The 17,728-nt window shown below is 31.8% G+C and overlaps 3 protein-coding genes across 3 annotated transcripts; 2 read left to right on the top strand and 1 right to left on the bottom strand.

The window, feature by feature from the left end:
- The first annotated feature begins 1,105 nt into the window (after window positions 1-1,105).
- On the top strand, window positions 1,106-5,025 carry Atpsyn-beta (ATP synthase-beta). The gene is given in 8 exon segments (NM_001126173.2): window positions 1,106-1,351; window positions 2,680-2,853; window positions 2,924-3,058; window positions 3,136-3,297; window positions 3,358-3,542; window positions 3,609-3,890; window positions 3,983-4,375; window positions 4,449-5,025. Coding segments are annotated over 8 exon segments (1,566 nt in total). The 5' UTR covers window positions 1,106-1,233; the 3' UTR covers window positions 4,566-5,025.
- A 2,284-nt stretch (window positions 5,026-7,309) lies between these two features.
- Window positions 7,310-9,573, top strand: LOC100572583 (cytochrome c oxidase assembly protein COX20, mitochondrial). Its single transcript, XM_003240456.4, has 4 exons — window positions 7,310-7,559; window positions 7,635-7,724; window positions 7,974-8,149; window positions 9,154-9,573. The coding sequence occupies exons 2-4, from the start codon at window positions 7,692-7,694 to the stop codon at window positions 9,248-9,250; spliced, it is 306 nt and encodes a 101-aa protein (XP_003240504.1). The 5' UTR covers window positions 7,310-7,559; window positions 7,635-7,691; the 3' UTR covers window positions 9,251-9,573.
- LOC100168813 (cardioacceleratory peptide receptor) lies at window positions 9,567-16,060 on the bottom strand. The gene is made up of 4 exons (XM_029487224.1): window positions 15,784-16,060; window positions 13,825-13,920; window positions 12,743-12,923; window positions 9,567-10,293 (listed from the first exon to the last, which is right to left on the bottom strand). The coding sequence occupies exons 1-4, from the start codon at window positions 15,950-15,952 to the stop codon at window positions 10,080-10,082; spliced, it is 660 nt and encodes a 219-aa protein (XP_029343084.1). The 5' UTR covers window positions 15,953-16,060; the 3' UTR covers window positions 9,567-10,079.
- Window positions 16,061-17,728: the final 1,668 nt, after the last annotated feature.

The raw sequence follows: 17,728 nt of genomic DNA, 5'->3' as shown, positions 1-17,728 counted from the left end.
AAAAAAAATTGGCCAGCTTAGTTACCAAAGACTAATAATTTGCTTATTCGTTAGAAACATAATTTAGTATGTATATACAGACATATTACAGATATATTAAGAAATACAATTTGTGTTGTTTATTCGCTTATACAGACTCGACTATCTTTAAACATACTAACTAGTATTATTAACCTTATGGCATTTTGTGATGTAAAAATAATAATGTAATTAAAATTGAAAAAAAGCGGGTAAGTGGATGTCGCTCTGCTGTACAGTAGGTTAGAAGTGGGTCACTGTATAATAATTAATGGATTGTATTGAATTCGAACTCAGTGATATCAAATCATTGTATACGAAAAACGACTGAGCGGAGACGGTTTGTCAGTCTGGATATTTTATATTGTAATTGTATTTTATTATAGCCTGTAAGTTGAATTAATATTATAAATTACACCAAAATAACTAAAGTTTTTATTTTTATTCGTTTCTATGGTGTTAAAGAAAGCGTAATTAGAAATTAAAATCCCATTTTTAGCGGTTTTTTGTAATTTGTCGGTGGTTTTTCCCAAGACATTAAATAAATATTGAGAAAATCGAAAAATGACCTCTCTAAGGTACCATCTTGATTCAATTTGCTAAAAAGATAAGATACTGTAGGTATGTTGAGATCGAAGCACTCCTGCTGGTAGAAATATATTGTATACAAGATAAAAAAAAAAATAAACACCATTGTAAACTACAGACTAGATCTCTCGTTCCGCTCAGAATCTAAAAATATAATGATGATAATAGTGTTTTCTCAATTCTGTGCCAATTTTGTGTAATGTTTTATAAACCATATTATATTACAGCTGTAATACGTTTTTTTCGGTAATTTCAAGAACAGAAACCAAAATCAAAAACTAACGAGGCAACAATATTTATTTCCAAATATGTTAATATTCTCCCATCGTATTCGGTCGTTGCCGCCAATTTTTTACTCAGATACAGTGTTACCGGCGGTCCGGTGACCGGGGGAAAACACATGTTCTACCGCGGACAGCTGACGGCGCTCGTACCGCAGAGGTGAACACACTGCGCCCGTCATCGGGACGGATGCGCGGGGGACACGGGCCGCATAGGCGTAGGTCGTCCATTTTGTCCGGTCTTACCCGCAGCGACTTGTCTTGTTCACGACACATTTCACCTCGGCCGTTCGCTCAACTCGTTTCCGTGCAATATAAATTTTTCCACCGTCGCCGCAGCCAAATTATGTTGAACGCGTTGTCCAGGGCGGCCATTGGGGCCCTGAAGGCCGGCAAGAGCAACCTCACGCCGAAAATCGTGCAAAATGAGCTACCAAAAGCCATGGTCGCCACCTCTTCCAATTGTGAGTATGACGTCGTGTCTCGCGCGGCGTTTTCTCTTATCTTGCTGGCCTGCCCCTGGGGGGAATACAGCCGACTTGTCGATTTTTTCGGTTTATAGTCGGAAAATTTCTGTCGGTTTTACGCTGTTACTGGGTCAACGCGACCGAGGCGGTCTCGGTTTTCGGTGTCTACCTAGGTCCATCGTTCGCCGTAATGACCCCACCGGCCGCCGCCGCCGCCTCCTTTAACGTTTTGGGGTTATACCTATCATCGATTCTGCTGTACTTTGGATAGAAGTCGTTGAAGAAAAACTGTTTCGTTAAGTGACCGTCACGTTTTTCACGAGAAAATCCTGTTTCCTTAAAACTCGACAAATGACCTTTTTTTGACCTTGGATGGTTTTCCTTTGAAAACCGTTTAGTTATAAGTATCTAATGACCTTATGATTTTCGTCGTTCCTGTGACCTATCTCGTCCCAATTAATCCATCTATGTTGCAAAAGTATTGCATAATTGTCCTATAAAAGTGGTGTACAACTTAACCGATCCTTGATTACTACGATGTTCAAAGACTCATTTTGTAGATTTATACCTATTTGTAGTATCAGATAAAGTATTCTTCGTATAATTTAACACCTATTATCAATCGACATATTTTTATATACTTATATAGATAAATAACTATTAACAAATAAATATAGTATCTGTATATTCATATATTTTAAAGTTTTATATGCTGTCTTTTGTAGTAAAATGCTAAAATCATAGTTAAAATAAACTACCTGAATGTAATTTTTTTTTTTAGTAGTCCTTAACTATTGTTATAAATAATAATTTCTTTATAATAAATTTCCATGTACAACTGGGTAACACACGATTCTGCACAATATATCTTTTAATCTACCCGATTTCACACATTTTTGTAATTTAAAAGATTTTTTTTATATAACTGGAATATAACACGGATATTGCACACAAAAATTATGGCAACGTCAGTTATGGTAAAAATATATAATATAAAAAAGAATTAAATAAAACACATTATTAAGAATAAAGTACATAGAAAAATTTATTTCAATAAATCCATGAACATTATTAAGAATAAAGTACATAGAAAAATTTATTTCAATAAATCCATGAACTAATAAATTTATGATAAATGTGAATAATATGGCAAATAAGATTTGCATCTTCTAGAAACATATTAACAATCTTTTTTAAAAATACTTCCCACCCATTATATATTTTACAATATTTCAAACTTTCATTACTTACCTATACATTTATTGAACAAAATGTAGGTTATTTTGTTTTGAAACTCATGGATAAATATGTTTTATTAAATTTAGCCAACAACAAAGCTGCTGCCAAGCCAATGGCTGGTACATCACAAGGACGTATTGTTGCTGTTATTGGTGCCGTTGTTGATGTGCAATTCGACGAAGAACTACCCCCCATCCTCAATGCTCTTGAAGTACAAAACAGGTCTCCACGTCTTGTGCTTGAAGTTGCCCAGCATTTGGGTAATTATATTTTGTAATCATCATTGAATACTAAAAAACACTTTCAACCTTGCTATTTATTCTATTATAGGTGAAAATACTGTCAGAACTATTGCTATGGATGGTACTGAAGGTCTTGTCAGAGGACAAGAAGTACTTGACTGTGGATCCCCAATCAGAATTCCAGTTGGTGCTGAAACTTTAGGTCGCATCATTAATGTCATTGGTAAATATTTATTTTCTATTCGATATTAATTTAAAAATATAACATTCTTACCATTTAAATAATCATATATTTTTAAGGTGAACCAATTGATGAGAGAGGCCCCATTGACACTGATAAGACTGCACCCATTCACGCTGAAGCACCTCCTTTTGTTGAAATGAGTGTTGAACAAGAAATTTTGGTCACTGGAATCAAAGTTGTAGATTTATTGGCCCCTTACGTAAAGGGAGGAAAAATTGGTAATAATTGAATAAGTTGCCCATTGAAGTTTATATTTATAAATATGTCTGTGTACTTAGGTTTGTTCGGAGGTGCCGGAGTAGGAAAAACTGTATTGATTATGGAACTGATCAACAACGTTGCTAAGGCTCATGGTGGTTACTCAGTATTCGCTGGTGTAGGAGAAAGAACACGTGAAGGTAATGACTTGTACCATGAAATGATTGAATCTGGTGTAATTTCCCTCAAGGACAAAACCTCAAAGGTATATTATTTTTATAATCAAGATTTAATAGGTTAGACAATTATTATAATGATTGTTTTATTTTAGGTAGCGTTGGTATATGGTCAGATGAATGAACCTCCCGGCGCTCGTGCCCGTGTTGCTCTTACTGGTCTTACCGTTGCTGAATACTTCAGAGATCAAGAAGGACAAGATGTATTGCTTTTCATTGACAATATTTTCCGTTTCACCCAAGCTGGTTCTGAAGTATCTGCTTTGTTGGGTCGTATCCCATCTGCTGTAGGTTATCAACCAACTTTGGCCACTGACATGGGTACTATGCAGGAGAGAATTACCACAACCAGCAAAGGATCCATTACCTCAGTACAGGTAAATAGTTTAGAACATATTTTATTAGAACCTTTTTTTTTTTTAAATTGTGATAAATAAAAATAATAAATCACAAATAATGTTTTTTATAGGCTATCTACGTACCTGCTGACGATTTAACTGATCCTGCTCCAGCTACAACTTTTGCCCATTTAGATGCCACCACTGTATTGTCTCGTGCTATCGCTGAGTTGGGTATCTACCCAGCTGTAGATCCATTGGATTCCACATCCCGTATTATGGACCCCAACGTTATTGGGGATGAACATTACAACGTTGCTCGTGGAGTACAGAAAATATTACAAGACTACAAATCACTACAAGATATCATTGCTATCTTGGGTATGGATGAACTCTCGGAAGAAGACAAATTGACAGTTGCCAGGGCTAGGAAAATCCAGAGGTTCTTGTCCCAACCTTTCCAAGTAGCTGAGGTCTTTACTGGACATCCTGGAAAATTGGTTCCTCTTGAAGAAACAATCAAAGTAAATAAAATAATTTATAGTTTATGGTTTTTAATTAGTTATTTAATTATTTAAATTTTCCTTGCAATTATAGGGATTTTCAAAAATCTTAGCTGGTGATTACGATCATTTGCCCGAAATTGCGTTCTACATGGTTGGACCCATTGAAGAAGTAGTTGCTAAAGCTGAAACTTTGGCCAAAAATACATAATTTATATAAATGATACTAAATCCATTCACACAAGTTGTCCTCGTAAACATTTTTTGTATTCTTTAAAAGTAAACATTATTGTTCGTGTTTCAGCGAATAAATTAAGTAGAGTTATGTAAATACTATTTGTTAAACAGAAAACATCAAAAACCGAATGACCTAGTGCATCTTTAATGACATGTAAGCATGTTATATCAAAATCTAAACTGTTTTTTTTAATGCTGTCAGTTTTGCCATTTAGATCATTTTTATGTAACAATTACAATATAAATTTTACAGTTTATGTGTATAATATACTGTTGTTATTGCAAACCATTTACCTGATTTGTAATAAAATTATACTATACAAATTTTAATTTTATATTCTGAGGATTCAACTGCTTACCTCAAAATATCCTTTAGGTCTGTGTCAATGTGTTTTATCGAAATAAATTACCTATAAGGTTTTTGTTCTCTAAAATATGTTGTATACTTTGGTAGTATTATATTTTTATTTTTACACAAGTATAATGTAACTATTGGATGGAGTTATGAAGAGTTATGTAGAGAATTGCGACAATATTCTGAGGACAAGTCGTTGCGTTTTTTCCATTATACCCAAATAACGTTCATTATATCGTTTAGAAACGGAAAAAAATATACAACATTTTTTTTTCACTTTTGACTTCAAAATTTATATTTGAAAAAAAAACGCAATGACTTGCCCTCAAAAATATTGTCACAATTCAATTTTATAATAGGTATTTTTACTCTAGAACTAAAGTTGAGCGAGTTATACTCATGACTGCAAAAACTCTTTTTATCTATGTTGTATGTGTGTAAGATAAAGACAACACATGCGGGCGTGACGTCCTTTTAAGATTTAAGATAACATTTTTTGAAAGGTAATATTGGTATATTTATTCAACAGTAGTACAGTACTATTATTTGTCTATTCGTTATAGTTTGTTGGAGCTATTACCTATTGACCTATTTCTTGCACGACAAATTAGTGAAATAAAATCGCAACAATTAAATTTGTCTTATTTATATACGACCGCTGCCGGTTAGCGGTTAAATACAACTGTGATTGCATATCTGCATGCACTGAGTGTCGTTAGGTACAACCACGATTATAAAGAACAGGTTAGACGTCGGCAATATGATTTGTACACGACTGCCCGGTCGCAACTCGTTACTGATATGTAGAACTTAAGAAAAATAAGTATTTGAGATGTTCGGGTGTCTGAGCACGATTTACAACCTAGGCCCTGTGATGTAAAGAATACTTTTATTTTGTATTCGAATAATTTTTTCATAAAGTATTTAAAATAGTATTCGAATAAAAATACTTAACATTAGGAAGTATAAGTTATAACGAATTACTACTTTACATTAACTACTTTACATTTGTATAAGACTATTAAGACTGTAAAAACGTTATTTTCTATTGGGAATTGGGATTATCGCAGTATAATACAAATCTAGCACGTCTGACTAGCAGCGCTCGGCGGTTTTATGATCTACGTGAAGCGTAGCTAGTTCTGACCGCTGATACAGGGGCCAGGGCGCGATGCTTAACATGTTCTTTATAATCGTGGGTACAACAGACTGTCATCAGTTATTTATTCTTAATGATTTTAGATTCATTAGTCATTAACTACCACTGAGATATAAAATGTTGATATAGTTTTTGATAAACTAATTATTATTTAGGTATTTTATTTTAGAAAATAAACAGCGATCCTGGACCCAGTAGGTACTAGGTACAGTTAATTCAATAGGTACAACATAAAACCATTATTGCACAAATCTATATTAACTAAATTGGAACAAATCTAGTTTAAGGATCAAGCTCGTTTTTAAATTTTTTTTTTCAAACGTCTTGCTTTTTCATGCTTAAAACAATGGTGTAAATTTTTTTACCGGAAACTATTATTTTAGAAGTTATAGCCTTCTAACGTTTGCGATTTTACGTTTATGAGCATGCGCGCAACGCTAATTGACTGCCACGCGTAGCGCTACCTATATCAAATTTTTTTTTTTACATTTTTTAACAGAAAAATCGAAAATATGACTCGATTTTTGTGTAAAACCACCTTGGGCAGGCCTAGGAATTAAACATAGTCGTTAAAAAGCATATAATCTGCTAGCGTTGCCACTCGCTCACTGCACTGCGCTCGGATAAAAAAAATCGAAAATATCCCTCGACTTGTGCAAAACCACATAAAGTAGGTCACAGGGTAAGATCAAATTATTAGTGCACCTCGAAACGGTGCAGGGTCACTCGCTAGCACAAAAAATAAAATAAAAAAAACAATTGTTTTCCAGTTTTTTTGGTATACCTTAAAAAGTTAGTACCATAGGTTAAATGTGATTGCTTCAAAAACTTAAGCGAACCAAAACACACATTTAAAAAGAAATAGTAGAAGAAAAAGAAGTAATAGAAAAAAAAGTAGTTTTCTGTTATTTTTTATGAGGATACTATGATATTTTAAAAAATTAATTGTTTTCCGTTTATTTGGGTATAATTTCCGTAATAACTAATAAAAGTGTGACAATTTTTTCAAACACATTTAAATTCAGGGCTTTAAAACACATTTTTAAAAAAAAAATTTGAAAAACGAGCCTGGGGCGTATACTAGATTTGTACCGAAATTATTGATAATATTATCACGGCTCTAGATAACAGCAGTAATCATCTGTAATATTATTATGTGATAACGTAATAATAATTTTCACTTTTTAGTTTCACATGATCAAAGAAATCTATTTTATTATTGTTCTATGATTATAATATTAAACCTCTACAACAAACTACCGACTACTATTAAGTAATAAATTTCTTTTATTTTTTTATTTCTTTAATCATACTGTCGTGCTATCGCTATGTCTTATGGCAAGTGGTAACATATACCTATATGTGTATACTGTATTTAGTACTCACTAGTTAGTAGTTACTACATGTGGTGTATCACTGCCCACGACCGGTGTTGATTGCCGGCATGATTTAAGGTGAAAACTGCAAATGTGCAATAGCAAAAGTAGTATTTAGTATTTAGTATTATTTATTATATTCTTAATATTTAGGTAACAAACTAAAATATACAGTTTGAGAGCACCATAAGATATTAAATCAAATAACCGATGGCGTCGATTTCGAGTGATGAAGATCATAAGGTAAAAGTGCAACATTTCAATTTATGTACCTATATTGATTTGTAATGAGTAAATAATAATTATTGTTGTTTGAGAAAATTGTGACTTTCATTTTTCAAATTGTTATTATAAGCCTTTAACGGGTTAGTGGCACAAACAACAGACTAAAATTTACCTTTCTATGTTGTTTATCTTAGTACGTAGTCAATAATTTTTAAAACCTTATACCTATTATATAATCTTATAGTTATATCTATTATATTTTTTTAGCCTTTGATGTTTTTGGGTAAAGATGTCTCAAAAATTCCGTGCTTTCGGAACAGTTTCTTGTATGGCATAGTCGGAGGATTTACTATGGGAATCGGCTATTTTTTGTGTACAAGTAGAACATTAAGATCTACACACTTCGGTTTTGGTTCTTTTGTTACGATATCTTCTGTTTATTGGTAAGCATATCTATATATTATATCATGAGTATTAATTGTTTATCAAATGTATAAATAAATATTTTATGATATAAGTACACAATAATAATGTCTGACAATAGTATTTACGCATGTAGTAGTAAACATAATATAATTATGTATAAAAACTTATATATTCTTAAAAATATAGCAGTCTTAGACTCTTAGCAGTTAGTCTAATATTACACCCACCACCTCTTAAAAAACTTAAGAGGCAGCCACCTCTCGATTCCCATCTTTGTCATGCAACAAGTTTGGAATATTCGAGTATTCATACAATAACCATTGTGGTTTCAAATTGAACTCGTATCTGAATTTTCTTTTATTAGTTTATTGTTTGTAAGTTTGTGTTTCACTATATATATTATATATATACTGAATACTGCTTATGTATGTTTTATAATTTAAATTTAAAAATTGCTCCAATCAAAATAATATAATCTTTTTAGAAAATATATAAATGTATTAACATATTTATTGAAAACCATACAGTAAATATTATAAATGTATAACCAATAACCATGTGATTTATGTTCATATATATATATATATATATAACATATATATAAGTACAAGTTTCAATGATTTCATTATTATTTCTGTGATGGGGACAGTAGAAACTTCATTGCCCTACCATCTAAAAAATGTCAGAAATTCATAGCAAATCTTTTTCTAAAATATTAATTTACACAGTACTTAACATCTTATTTAATTTTGAAGTATTCTTCTTTTTCACTATTTGGCATTTTTTCAAAATAAATGATAACAAAACATTGTTGTTGACACAAATTAATACTTTTATGTCATCAAAAAATAGCTTAAATAATGTTATCGAGAGAAAATAAATTTATGCCAATAAACTATGTATCCTTACAGTTTTGTATTTATTAATTTATTTCCTATAAGATATTACTTAGTGTATACAAATTAAACCTGGTGCTGTAACTTATTGATATACTGTATACTTATTGATAAATTGTTAACAGGATTGCATGCAGATATAACTATGATAATACAGAAGAAAGACTGAACGAACTGAAAGGTATTATCAAAGCTAAGAAAAGTGGAACTGATGTGAAATGACTGAACGTCACCAAACACATTACAAATAAGCCATATTTGCCGGTCGCTGACACCCACTAAAATCCATCTGAATACATCAGTGCTTAAGTGTATTTAGTTCAGTTTCAAAATTGAATTGTTTTCTGTTTAAACATAAATATATCAGGGGAAGCAGCACCTTGAAAGTGCTGTTGTGTTCTAGCTGTATAAGGTACTTACTTAAAATATAAAAATCAAAGAAGGTTGGACATCAAAACACCAGGGCTTACTATAGTTATTATAATGTAGAAATTATTTTATGTTTTTTTGTTTTGTTATTGTAATAGACAAATACATATTAAGTGGTTATTAAGCTATTGTATTTTATTAACGATGCTTTAAAACAAAAAGTATTTACATAATATTGATTAAAGACGTAAGTACGAATAGGAATCCAGGCAACATTAAGGAATACATAATATTAATAATTATATATATCGAAGGTTTGTACACATAATAATATTGTATTTTTAGGGACGAAGTCAGTCGACAGAATATAACTTAACGTTTATGGTCGTATAGTTATAATTAATATTTATAATAGTAATAATAATAATAGGTAGTAATAGTAATTATTGTAGTAATAATAATAATGTAATAATGTTTTAATAATTATAGAAATGTATATTATAATATTATAATGGCTGTATAGTTTATATAATAATAACGCGGTTGCACAAAGGGACGGGGGACAGAATATTAATAATAATAATAATATGTTCTTATAATGTACTCATATAATATAATATTATCAATCATTATAATAATAATAATAGTAATACGTCGTGGGGTGCATGGAGTGCCGGCCTTCTTAAAGCAGCGAATCGGCGTAGCTGTTCTTCTCTGTGGATATGCCCATGCGGTCTAACACAGGAGCCCTGACCACCGAGTGCACGTGCACGGTGGCGTTCCTCAGCAGAGACGTGTTCACCTGTCGATTAGACGATGTTAGTGTTTCCGTGTAGCTCAGTTGCTCTTGTGTTCCGTTCCGGCAACACAACAACCATCTGAACGGCGGCACTTGCCTGAAAATATATTGAAAAACGTTGTAGTGATCTAAGACGAATGTGGCGCGGCAGCTATATAATGTTCACGGTGTAATAAAGTTAATGTTTTTTTTTTTTTTATATATATTGGAGTGAATTTACCTATTGTAGAACATAAGGAGTTAAGGAACACAACGCTTAACAGTTATTCACGTTTTAATATTATGAATATAATCGAGCTCTCTTGTCGGTTTTTATTTTTCGATATTTTCATTTAAAAAAAAAAATAGGTAAGTATATGAGTACTTATATAAAATGCTTATACACTTAATTTATGTATGCTTTTAAGTTAAAATATCGTAGCCCGTAGGTATAGTATGTACTAGTATGTAAGTATGTAAATAGGGATCTCGAATATAGAGTCAGTGCGGTAGTGAAACGATTGTCGAAAATTAAAAAAAACAGACGATCAGTGTTTTTTACTTTATAATATTTTATAACGAGGAAAAAATAGGAATCGTTCCAATTCCAAATCGCAAAAATCGGGTCGTTGAATGTGTGCAGTGGATGTTAGTAAACGAAACGTAGCGAAAAGTATGATGAGCATATTCGTTTATTATGCATTAGGTAGGTATATTATGGTATAATAAAATTTATTGTATTCCATAATGTATAGAGAACGTTTTTATCAGACTGTATTTTATCGTATATTATAGGTATACTTAAAAAATAGATTTAGATTTTTATTTTTGGTCGTATTTAATCTTTTGGTTATTGGAGCCATAATATGATAATATATATTTTCTTAACGATGATGTGGTTTTCGGATTTCGCGATTTCGTGCCTACGAAATTACCTAACTATGCTGCTATCACACATGTCGCTCCAGTGGTGTTAATGGTTTTTTCAAGGTACGGAGAGGAATTTTATTTCCTACGATGATAAAAGTTACATCTATCGTGTGCTCAATATTTTACTTATAAGTTGGGCCAACACTTGTATGCATTTGCATATTTTTATTGGTTGGTCAAAAAAATAGCTAGTTTATACCAAAATTTGTTTTATAACCTAACGATGCTGTATACGAAATTTTATTTCGCATATTTTTGCATTTTTAGGGCATATTTTAGCATTTAGTATATTTTTTGAGTATATTTAAGATCTTAAAAACTCGGGAATCACCAAATATTAATTTGTTTCACTCATTTACCTTATTATTGGTATTTCAGCTCATTTATAAAAAGAGGTAATCTAATCTTAATCGCTAATTATTAGGGTCAACAATTATATTATGTCCGTAGATCGGTGACAGTATCGCATAGAGATAAATATAATATTATATTTTATCGCATCTATTACAGTCGTCAGTCGCTCTTTATACTTGTGCGGTGCGTTATTAAATCGACGGTTTTAAAATGCCGAAAGTGAGAACTTCCAACACTAGTCGTATCAATTTTAATTTTTTAATATCACATTTTTGTAAATCATTATTCATTGGCAATAAATAATAATATTGTATTATAGTATAAATTGTATACCTAATACATAAAAAAATTAATCATTTAATCATTTTTTTACAGTAACATTTTTTTTTAGAGCATATTTTAACGGCATATTTTAGCAATTTTTAGGGCATAACTGCATACATATTTTATAGATTTTTAGGGCATATAATTGTTGGCCCTACTTATAAGCTTTGTTTAAAACGCTAGTGCAGAAGATCCAAACTGGTATAGATAGCAGGTTATATAATATTTTTCTGGGTTTTTTTTATTTATAAAGGTTAAAGAAGTGTATTGTGTATAAAATTAATTTTAAGTTAAGTTACCTACGTCATAACTAGATGTATACCTATTTTTGTTTTTTAACTTACTTTTTTGTAATAATATGTAACTTTAAAAAGTTATGTCTATATAGGTATAATGTATACCTATTTGGTGACCAATTCACCAGATATAATATACTTAGGTACTATCTAAAATTAATTTTATCACCTAGGTGGCTAGGTAGGTACTTTAAAAAAAAAAATGTTTCTTTTGACATGATTGCAACCCGAGATAATAAAATATTATTACCTAACTTATATCCTAACTTGTATATTAACTTTGGTCATTGCTACTTTTATTTCTATGTACCTAATATATATATACCTACAATATTACTTTTGTAGTTATGTGTTAAAAAATTGTTAAGTTTTCTCGGCCTATATAATATTAGGTACCTATAAATTATATTGATACGATAGTACCTACACTGTTAGTAGTATTATGTTTTTAGTTATATTATTATACATTTCTTTGCCCTTTGGTATAGTATTTACGAGTTTTCTGCGTATTTTTTCGGTTAATAGCAGGAATCTTAAGTACTACTTCCCCCTTCTTCGGGTCTCGCGCATCGTTGACATGATATATCAATAGTATTATTATTATTATCGTCGTCGTGGAGACGTAGATAATAATAAGTATATGTACCATGGTATACTCTGTACCTGAGAGATCTGCAAATGTGAGTGGAGAACAAGCAGTATATGATGGGGTTGGCGGCGGAATTCAGCGGCGCCAGGCTCTGTATGAACGTTGCTAGGGCCACGCTCGATTGCGTTTTCGGTATGTAGCCGTACACTTGTAGCAGGTCGAACACTATGTACGGGCTCCAGCACAGGATGAACACTGGAAAAACGGCAGCGAAAAGAAAAACCATTCGCGTTTTATATATAGGTATACGATCGTCGCCTGCACCGCGAACACAACTTTTATAGACCTATTTCACAGGTTGAGAAGATGGGCGCGACGGGCAAGCCAGGATTAAAGATACTATATAGAGGCCACTGAGACGGATACACGCGGAAATTCCCGACGACGGAAGAAAGAAAAATTACAACCCTGTTCTCATAAGGCATTCGAACATTTGTCTAATATTATAGGTACTTTATATTATATTGGAATAAGCCGGTAGGAACCTACAGGGGTAAGTCGCAACGGTCTTTGTTGCAAATTGTCCAGAAATCATACAGAAATTCTAAATAGTATGTTCTTCGTGGTATCGCAAAATATATAAAATACATATTTGATATTTAAAATAATAACAAACTGAAATTTACTTATAGTTAAACTGTACAAGAATCGTTTAAACTAAAATAATTATATATTGAATGTTGGTTTTAGTTATAGGTATTCAATTTATCTTTTAAATCGCGTTAAATTATCTGTCTCAATGCGGTAAATACAAATAAAAAACTTAGGTATGTATTAAGATAATTAATGAATAAATATAGCCGTCCGATATGGAACAATGTTTTGAAAAAAACAGTTGGAACAAAATTATGGACTGTGACAAACACACAGGGTTGCACTCTATTTGTATCGTATCGATTGTGTTTTTATTCGGCAGGTAGGCGCCATGTAGATTGTAGGTACCTACCATATTGGCTACCAACATTATTGTAGGATAATTATTCGAGTGAATAATATGACTACCGCATTTATTTATACGCGTGTAAGACAAAAAATAATAACAATAATAACAATAATAATAGATGTATATATTGTAAGTAGTATGATGTATACTGACCAAACACAATAACGAATGTCATTTTTACGGTCTTGATTTTCGCTTTCGGTATGATGCCCCGTGAACTAGACCTCCTGATGTCGTGCTCTTCGGGCTCTGTAACGGGTGGTTAACGTCCCAAATCGACATTATTATATTATATTGTTATAAATACAACCCGAGTTACTGTTGCACTCGTTATTGTAGTGTTATAACGTCGTGATGATCCATTTAAGTTTATAATTAATTTTTATTGGTTTATCGTATCCATATTAAAAAAAAAAATGCTTTTAAATTTCTAAATAGTCTGAACTTTGAAATACCGCATGTATAATAGGTACTTTATTTTCATTAACTAACATATTCATTTTTACAATATTTATAATGGTGATTTTTAAAGTTTTTTTAAAATGAATTATGTTATGTATAAAACAGGTAGGTACTTACTGTTTGTTCAAATTTGATATTTTTTATATAAGTTAAATTAATTATTAACCATTATGTTTAATTGTTTATTATTTGTTAATTTAAAGTAGGTACCTACCTAAATCTAACACATATAAATATATTTTTTCAAATTTTTGTATTTTATTAAAATATACAATAAATCTATAAAATTCGATCATAAATAAAAAAAATAATAAACAACCTAAAAATTACCATTAGAAAATATTGTAAAAAAATAGAATTGTGTAAGTACTTATATAAAATATAAATGGGGGACGGAGTGGCCGAGCGGACTAAGGCGTCTTTTGCGACGCACACCGGCGCAGGTTGAAAACCTCGGCTGAAGGGGCCCTTTTTCTTCGGGCAGGTCACGGCGTCCGAAGAGAAATGCCACCATCCCCCACCCAGGCATGGCAGACAGGGGTGGATCCAGAGTTAGGAAACTGTGGGTCAGGACATTTCAAGGGGCCACTTATGAATATTAGATTAAAAATCTATACTTTTGTACTAGGTATATAAAACAAAAAAATAATTTATACTGTATGTGTGTTTATTCGAGGGTCCAAGTGTCCAACTATCCAAGATCTGAAAAGAGGCCAATTTAACAGCAAATATTAACTGTGGGTCCTGACCTCCTGACCCCCCCCCTTCCCTAGATCCGCCCCTGATGACGGGTGCCCACTAAAAAAATCTGTTAAACTAACAAACACACGTGTTACACCTACAGTACCCTCCCACACAGGTAAAAACCACCCAATGGCCTAAGTTGCCACAGGTTAACAAATAAAAAATATATACATACATATAAATGTTAGATTTTTTATGCTACAGGTAAACCAAATGTAAAAATATATTTTTTAAATAGAGAATCTGACCAAAAAGACTAGTATAATCATCTTAGTTATCATTCATTCCATACAGCATACAACTATAAAAGCACGTGTATTGTGTGTCATATGTGTCGTGTGTGTCATGTGTGTCATGTGTGTCGTGTGTGTGTGTGTGTGTGTGTGTATACATGTGTAAGTGTAAATACATACGAGTATATACTATGTATTTATAATATAGTATTAAATAAGCTGTATACTATTGTCTGTTACTGTATGATGTATACTATACTGTAACTGAATGGTAACTAACCAATAACCATGTAAACTAGGTACTGTTCAAGTCAGGCGCAATTAGATCTATATTTTTAGGAGTACAAATATTTTGGATAGGTCACTATTAATTGAATCCATATAATAGTATAGGTACAACAAAATAAGACAAAACAAAAACCACAACAGTGAATAGGGTGTTAAAACATTTTGGGGGGAGGAAAGTATAAGACTCATACTTAGTATACCAACTTATTTCCAGAGTACTTTCCCGTACAGCATTCCCCATCACAATTCCTTTGCAACATACTACATAATCTATTTGCGCCCGCGAACCGCGATTACTATACGCATGTATCGCTTAGGTTAGGCTAGGTTAGTACTACAGGTTTACTTCCTATATCACAATCAATAATAAATTATAATAATTCACTTTTGGTGCCGCGTTGTAGCGTGTTATTTTTGGCCGGTGACAGGAGTTTGCTTTTGGACCAAATCGTGTACACGATAATGGCGTAACATCCGCTGATGACTATTGCCGGCACGACGAACACCGTCGTCGCCACTATGCTTATGTACAGTTTCCATTGCCAAGGCGACATTTCGATCCAACACTGAGTGCGACCTGTGGGTCAAGGAAAACATTGCTAGAAATTCGTTCCAATTATTGAGTTATGAGAACTGAGAAGGATAATATTATAGTATTATACGATGGATTCGCGAGACTGTGATTCGTGGAAAATTTCCCGTCTACTTTACTATTCCACAATCCCCATTCTATTCATTATAAGTTTTTTTATTATTCTTCGTCTTTATTGTGAAATATTATAATATAATATAATATTAGTAATATGTTTAAAACTTTAGGTTAAAAACTAAAACCTACCCACACCTACCTATCATAATATATTTATAATATTCAAATAAGTGTTTGGTCCATCTGCAATACTATTGTAATCGTTTTTGATTATTGTACTTACAATTAATATAAAATTATGAAAATAATGTTTTTTTTAGCTAAGTATTCAAATTATGTGTGCCTATTTTTAATCATGTGTACTTTTATCTTTAGGTGGGGCAATATTTGAATATGAAATATCACTCTGGACAAAACTTAGTAGGCGTGACCAAGAATCCTAATTTGTTTTCAAAATTAACGAATGAAGGAAGATGGGAAAATATGAAGGACAAAAACATAATACATATATATTGTTAATTGTTATCCAATATAAAATACAATATTCCTTCCCTTACTATAGTTTTGAGCTACTATATAATCAAATAATTAATGTAAGTACTTTAATAATATCATTATAATATTTTCAAATGTAATATTGTAGATTTCAACTAATTAAATGCTTAATATTTATTTTTTTTTTATATTTTTTTAAGCACCATATTATGCCAAGTATTAACAAAATATATTTATATTACACGAGGGGCTTTTATTACTCTAATTTTCTAGTCAATATTTTTGAAATGTGATTTTGTATTTTATGTAGAATTGAATCTTGTAATATATGTAAATATATGAATTGAGAATTTACCGATTTCCATTAAGTATTCTAATATTTATTATGGTTTATATAGTTTGGGGTAGAGGAGTGTATATCGTAGAACTGACTATACAACGACTGGTCGATGGACAAATACGACGAGACTGAGATAACATAATAATAATATATAATATAGTAACGAAAAAATACATTTGCGAATTAAATTGTGTGTCTTATATCGTGAACTAGTAAAAGTTAGCAATCGCCAGTGCAGTTCACAACAATTAGGTATAGTATCGTAAGCGAAAATTATATAGAAACTACGAGAAGGTACGATTTAAAATTCTACTAGGACGTCAGCGCGTGTATGATATAGATAGCATCGTCTACGCCAATGGACGATGGCATTGTATGCGTTTATGCGAAACGATATTGAGACCACTCGCTGCAACACTATTTACACGATAATAATATTATGATTAGAAGTGACTGTGACGTGTGGGGTTTGAGGCGGGGGGTCGATTCCGAAGTCTGTGTTTTGTATCCATCGACGACGATTCGAAGCGTTCGTGAAATTATAAGTACCTACTAATGAAAATAAAAAAAAACCATTAGGTACATTATTACGTTTGCGGAGATGCGAACCGTAAACGATTGTATGGTCGTGATTTTTTGTTTTTCGTAAAATCTAATCGAGACATGTGTATACGGCGAGTGCTATATAGTAGAAAAACTCTGCAAAAGAGACGACGCCGAGGCGACTGTACGTTTATAATATATAGGTTTCAACGGATAAAATGTATTCAGTAATGAAACAATCAGTATAATATATATATATCATCTTATTATGCGTTATCGTGTAATAATTATACGATAACGTAT

Source organism: Acyrthosiphon pisum, chromosome A1 (assembly GCF_005508785.2).
Source record: "Acyrthosiphon pisum isolate AL4f chromosome A1, pea_aphid_22Mar2018_4r6ur, whole genome shotgun sequence".
Lineage (NCBI taxonomy): Eukaryota > Metazoa > Arthropoda > Insecta > Hemiptera > Aphididae > Acyrthosiphon > Acyrthosiphon pisum.
Note: the sequence above shows the minus strand (reverse complement) of the source record. Positions and strands in the feature narration are given on the sequence as shown.